Here is a 6,609-nt window from a genome sequence, read left to right on the forward strand (position 1 = left end):
CAACTGTATCTTTAATTTAATTTTTCAGAAATTTCAAAAAAAGTGAAAAATATTTGGTTTTCTTGGCCATACGCCTACTAACTATTCTTAATTTGGGTCCCTCCATTTATATACTCTTTCGGCTCAATTTATTTGTCTGATTTTAATACCTTATAGAGTTTTTTTTTTTTTTTTTAAATTAAAATCTTGTGATCTTAAATTAAATGTATATAAATGAATCAAATTATTTTTTAATCTTGTGTTATTAAACATGTCATTTTGAAAGATAGAGTTAAATAATTCCTAAAAAATAAAAGAGGTATTTTTTTTAAACGGACTAAAAAGAAAAATAAAACAAATAAATTAAAATAGGGAGAGTAAAAATTATATCAGGTTTAAAATTGTTAATTTAAAAAAATTATTATATTATTTAGTGTGACAACTTTTAAAAGTTCTATTTTAAAATTTTCGCATAGACTCTAATTACCTCACTTTTGTTGAACAAACTTCAATTTTCTTTGCCATATAGATTCCACTTGCCTTTCGATTTTGTATAAAATTCTTTGACGATATTTAATAGGACATGAATTATTTTGAAAAATAACATTTAAATTAAATTTTAAAAGCGCATGGAAAATTAAATTTGTCTTTGGATATGAAAATATAATTGATCAGAAAAACAATGCTAACTTAAAATAAAAAGTCATCACAGTATTATTATTAGTAATCTCTCAAATGCTGTCGGCGTTCACCAAGGCACCTATAAATACATCCGTAGTACCACTAAGGCACTACCGCAACCCCTTTTGTTCCTTACAGCAACTACACATAACTAGTCGTACTAATGGTCGTTCAAAGTTCCACCACGTGCGGCGGCGGCTCTCGGAAAGAAACATCCAAGGAACTCCACTTTCGCGGCGTTCGTAAGCGGCCATGGGGTCGATACGCAGCTGAAATACGCGATCCCTGGAAGAAATCACGACGTTGGCTCGGAACATTCGACACTGCTGAGGAAGCTGCCTTAGCCTACGATGAAGCCGCTAGGAGTCTCCGTGGACACAAGGCCAAAACTAATTTTGGACTCGATGGGTTTGCTGCAACCGGCTCAAGAAAACTCCAGCATTGGTGTTTTCAGGCCCATGAAAATAGGAACAGTATGGTGGCTAGTACTGAGTATAACATAGAGGGTGTTGGTGTTGTAATGAATGAACATGAGAATGAGAAGAAGATGATGATGATGAAAAGTGAGAAGAAGCCTTTTTTGTTTGATCTAAATCTCCCTGCGCCACTTTTCTAATTAGTTTGATGTGTTAGGGTGGATCTATTGTTGGAAGAATACGTGTTTATACATATGTTAAAAATCTATTATCGGAAAAAAGAAAATTAGTGCATATAATGTTATGGTATTTTGAACTGTCTTACATAAAATTCTAGATCTGTATTATTTTTGTCTCATCCATCAGACTTTATATATTGCCCAAATCACATGTTGTTTAGGTCCTGCAATTTCCCATTCAAATGAGATGTTTCATTCTAGAATGTGAGTATAAAGCAAAAAAAATTACGCCATGGGGTTTAAACTTTCTCCAAAGTCTCTTATGCAACAGATCTGTTTTTCTCACAAAAAAAGGAAAAGAAAAAATCTATTTTGGACGGAGTGGGAAAGGCAATGTAGGGAAAGTGAAAAGGTTGGATTTGTTGTAATTTGGGCCAATCGTATATCGTGAAAGACAGTATAAAAGTTGGACAAGAAATCCGTAGTTTCAGAGTAGGATTTATCTCATGAGTGAAAGTTGTATTACCTAGTACTAATTAGGATAGTTGGTTAGGTTCCATTTGTATACTTGGTGGAATCTGGAATATCTTAACCAAACCCTTCGCCTGGGCTTGATGCGCACTTGTATGGTCTGGAGAGGCTTACTTATCTTATAGTTTAGGGGCTTTAGCCGTCTTTGGTTTCATTGCTTGTTGTTTTGTCTGGTTCAATAATATCCAAAAATGAATACCCGCTTAGAATAATAAAACAAATGATATTTGTCGAGAAGTGCAAAATCGTATGGATACGATTAGGATAGTTGGAGTCCGCAATTTAAATGATCCAAAAAGTGGATTCGGATATTAAAATAACTCAATGAAAAAATAACCAAACTAACCTTTGCGCACTAAATTAGTGCGCAACAGTATTAAATTGAACTTTTACAGTTTAGTATTATTGCGCACTAATTTAGTGCGCAATAGGGGTTTAATAAAAATCCTATCAATTTTATTTTTTTCAAGTTATTCTTCTTCACCTCTTCTATTTTCACTTTTTCAACATACTTTACTCCCATCAAAATCATGCCTCAAAGCTCTGAAACGTTAAATTTTACTATAAAACCCGATGTTTATAAATGTGGTCATTATTATAAGCTAAGAACATTAAGGATCCAAGATAATTCAGGGAGTCGTTTTTGGTGTTGTAAAGTGTCGAAGTAAGTGCTTTTATAATTTTTTAAGGTTTAAATTTTTCACATTATCTACATATTTTACTTTAAAAAATTGATTTTCTTATAATGCATATAGGATATGGGCGGTTGCAAATATTTTTATTGGGAAAATAGCATTCCAGTGTATAAAATGGTGGCGGCGAAGTTTAAAAAGCCTCTTGTTGATAGAGATATCGTGACCTCACATATCACCAGAGATACCGTGAAGTTTGACTTACAGTTTAAGCTTATGGAAGCTCAACAAAAAATTAACCTTTTGGAGGTGATGCTTAAAGTATCCAAAAAAAAAAAAGGTTTTCTCAAGGCTAATCTTAGAGACACTCAACAAGAGAAAAATGCTTTGAAAGAAAAACTGAAATTTTGAAAGATTATTTGTGTTATCTTGTTGTTGTTTATTATTTCTATGTATTTTGTTTATTAAGTTTAATATTTCTATGTATTTTTTTTTTATGTATTTTCTATTTAGTTTGTTATTTTTATGTACTAGTTGCACGTTTTCATTTATTATGTAATCCGCACCCTTTATGTACTAATTAATAATAGTCTATAACAATCAAAGCAAATTTAAAACATACTAAAATTTTTCAAACTGATGACTTCATCATAAACTAAAAATACAAATTAACCGCATGAGTCAGAAACTTAAATGACCCAAAATCTAAGAGAGTGAACCGAAATAACCCCAATCATCATCACAATAGAAGTCCTCAATATCGTCCTCAGAATAATATTTTGGGTTTCTTAAGACATATCCTCTTTCTGTAGATGTTAATTCTCTACCTGTTGATGATGCTTGTTCTTCGGTCAACTTTAGCATGTAAAATCTACAACGTCTTGCTAGCATTCTGTTGTTTTCTTTTCTAATCCTTTGCACGGCAAGCTCGCATGTTTCTGGACCTACTTGGGGCATTGTCATTGAGTACCTTGTTGTGATTTGAGCGTTGAGATTTTTCAAGTCACGAACAAGAAGCTCTGATTCAAAGATGCCGATATGCCCATTCTCGGCGTAACCCGCAATAATATTCTCACTGATTTGAATATTTTACGCTGCAAAAATTATCATTACACTTTATAAGAAGGTGGTTTTTCAAATCGTCTAGTTTGAAATCATTGTTATCAAGAAAACTTGTTTCACTGAAATAGTTGCTATGATTTGAACTATCATCACCACTGCTATTCGAATCATTTGGAAGGAATAAAGACTAATCTACATTTCTACTACTCGACATTAAATATGTTGTACTCTAATAACAAATGAAAGCTATTTATATAGTTGCAAACCCCCAAGCACCCTTGAGGGATGGTCATTATGATCCTACCTACTTACTTTATAATAAAAAAATATTAATCTTCATCGGACATCTCACAGTTCGAATCCCACTTGGATCTGAATCTTATGTAATCATGTTGACCATATTCTACCCTTAGGCAACATATTTTCATCCGATTGTTCTCTTCGCGAAAACGGTCAAGAGCAAAATTCAACTCTTGTGGAGTGTCATGAGGCATTGACATAGCACGTTTTTTTGGGCGTTTAAGCCCTAATGACCTCAAGTTTTGTTCCAGTGCTGCAGCCTCCCTGACACGCCAATCTCACTCCTCTCTCATCGTATTATTGTATTGCCAATTGAATCTGTTGTTCGGGTTATTTGAGTATTTAAAATCATCAACTAGTTCCCATGTCCTACCTATTGCTTCGAATATGTCTGCCGAGGTAAAACATGTAATAGAACCAATATCAGCAAATTAGGTATAGAATGACATGATAACTTGTTTTAATATGAATGCTAATTGTTCGTCAATCATGTTATATACTACTTCTTGATTTGACAACACAATGCTGCATTATTTGACCGCTTTGTATGACACTTAATTATATTACGCAACATTTAAATGCGCAAAATATGAGTTTTCATAATGACATGCTTGATTTGACAACATAATGCTGTATTATTTCACCGCTTTGTATGACACTTAATTATATTGGGCAACATTTAAATGCGCAAAATATGAGGTTTAGGACACACCATGCTTGATTTGACAACACGATGCTGCATTATTTGACCTATTTTTAAGAAACGCTTATATTGCGGAATATTTAAATGCGCAAAATACGAGTTTTAGAACACTATGCTTGATTTGACAACACAATGTTGCATTATTTGATCGCTTTTTATGACACACCATACTTGATTTGACAACACAATGCTGCATTATTTGATCAATTTTTAAGACACACCATGCTTGATTTGACAACACAATACTGCATTATTTGACTGCTTTTCATGATACACCATGCTTGATTTGACAACACAATGCTGCATTACTTCACGAGTATCATCCTATTGCGCAGTGTTTTTGTTACACCTTAGAAATTTCCCCTTAGCGTACAGTGAATAGACTAACGAAGGGCATGATGTATACGATGTTTGGACAAGTAAGAAATAGTCTTTAATGGTCCTAATTAAGATTTTCAAAGACATTGGAAGTAGGAGACGAAAGTTGCTAAGGGAAGCGAGTCGTATGTAGTGTGTCGGGCAAGAATCACGAGTGACGAGTTAATGATGACCTAACGATGCTTTGGGGAAGAGTTCTAACATCCCTTAGATTGTTAATGAAGTGATAAACAGGTGTTAAGAAGGTTCCATAAGGATTTAGAGATCAATGAGACGACGGGAACAACATCGGAGAAATTGTGGATTACACGGCCACTTCCACGGACCGTGTAATCTTATACGGACCGTGGAAGGGTCCGTGAAACTCCCAGCAGAGTTGGTGGCTGGCTGGTGGTGAACCACGACCAGTTCCACGGACCGTACCATGTTCCACGGACCGTGAAAGTGTCCGTGGAAGTCCCGACGAGCTGAACAGGTTCTGATTATATAAGTGTGTTCCCACTTTATTTATTTCATTTCCACACACTTCTTCAACCTCTCAAGACCTCTAGAACATTCCATACACTTCATCCACAAGAATTCAAGGAAAATTGATGATCAACTTCATCAAACCAACAAGAATCAAGATTGTGAAACTCATTAAAGTCATCTAAGTCAAGAAATTCCAAGAGAAGTGAATTAGGGTTTTTGGTGCAACAAAAGTATTCCACTCAAGACTTATTCTACCATTATCTAAGGTAAGTTTTATGGTATTTTCATGATGTTTGAAGTATTGTAAAGTTGAAACACTTGGGATTGTAGAAGAGTATAGAAACTGGGTCATAAATGTGTGCATGGTATCATTGTTGAGTAGCAGTATGGGTTGAATCAGGAATATGTATATGTTGTGATTGTAAGTAGGTTATGAATGATATTTAGAACATGGAATAAGCATTGTATGTGAGAGAACGCGATAGTGAACTTTGGTCATGGTTATGGAGAATTGAAGGTAAATCACGAAATGTGAATAATGTAAACGAATGATGATTGTTGTTTATGATATTGTGATTGTTGTTATGAATGTTTGGGAGTCGATATGGAATATGGCGGAAGTCGTATAAACAAAGGAAATGCTGCCCAATTTTCTCTAGCTTTAGTAAGCACGTCTTTATAAATGTTTAGCTAATGTCGATACGAATTCTCTTGAAGGTATAAACGTGGGCATTACAGGAGAACAAGCAAGCGATAGATTAGTTAAACGACAAAGGTATGTAAGGCTAGTCCTTTCTTTCCAAGGCATGAATCTTACGACATGGATTTCCTTCTTCTTCATGAATCTCCTATTTTCAAGAAACTAAAAGCCTATGTTCATGAATGGCCTTATGAGATAAGAGACACATTACGAATACGACAATGATAATGACGAGCTTAAGTCTAAAGATTCTAGAGTTCATGATACGATGCTCCTACGAAGTTAATGGTGTTAACTATGATCTATTAATGTTTTTCTTATGTGCACTCACCTTAACACGTTAGTCCCTCCAAGGTGAGATATGACGCTTATGATTACTCCATAACGTAATCGGGGGTCCACGACCTTATGTCACCCCGACACAGCTATAGTTGCACTCAAGTTCTAATGTATGTTTTGATGATAAATGTATAATGATGTTAAATTATGATAAAGCCATGATATGCCTATGAGATGAATAATAATGATAAGTATATGATATGTACGACGATGTGATTCCACCGCGCCTAATTGGCCG

The 6,609-nt window shown here is 34.5% G+C and overlaps 1 protein-coding gene across 1 annotated transcript; it reads left to right on the forward strand.

Moving 5' to 3' along the window:
- The first annotated feature begins 823 nt into the window (after nucleotides 1-823).
- On the forward strand, nucleotides 824-1,276 carry LOC132062976 (ethylene-responsive transcription factor 9-like). The gene has a single exon (XM_059455431.1). It carries the CDS (start codon nucleotides 824-826, stop codon nucleotides 1,274-1,276), a length of 453 nt encoding a protein of 150 aa, XP_059311414.1.
- The last annotated feature ends 5,333 nt before the right edge of the window (nucleotides 1,277-6,609 follow it).

Source organism: Lycium ferocissimum, chromosome 1 (genome assembly GCF_029784015.1).
Source record: "Lycium ferocissimum isolate CSIRO_LF1 chromosome 1, AGI_CSIRO_Lferr_CH_V1, whole genome shotgun sequence".
In the NCBI taxonomy this organism is placed as follows: Eukaryota; Viridiplantae; Streptophyta; class Magnoliopsida; order Solanales; family Solanaceae; genus Lycium; species Lycium ferocissimum.

Bases quoted from the DNA above. Each gene is read 5' to 3' on its own strand.
- LOC132062976 (XM_059455431.1), top strand. From the start codon at position 824: ATGGTCGTTCAAAGTTCCACCACGTGCGGCGGCGGCTCTCGGAAAGAA.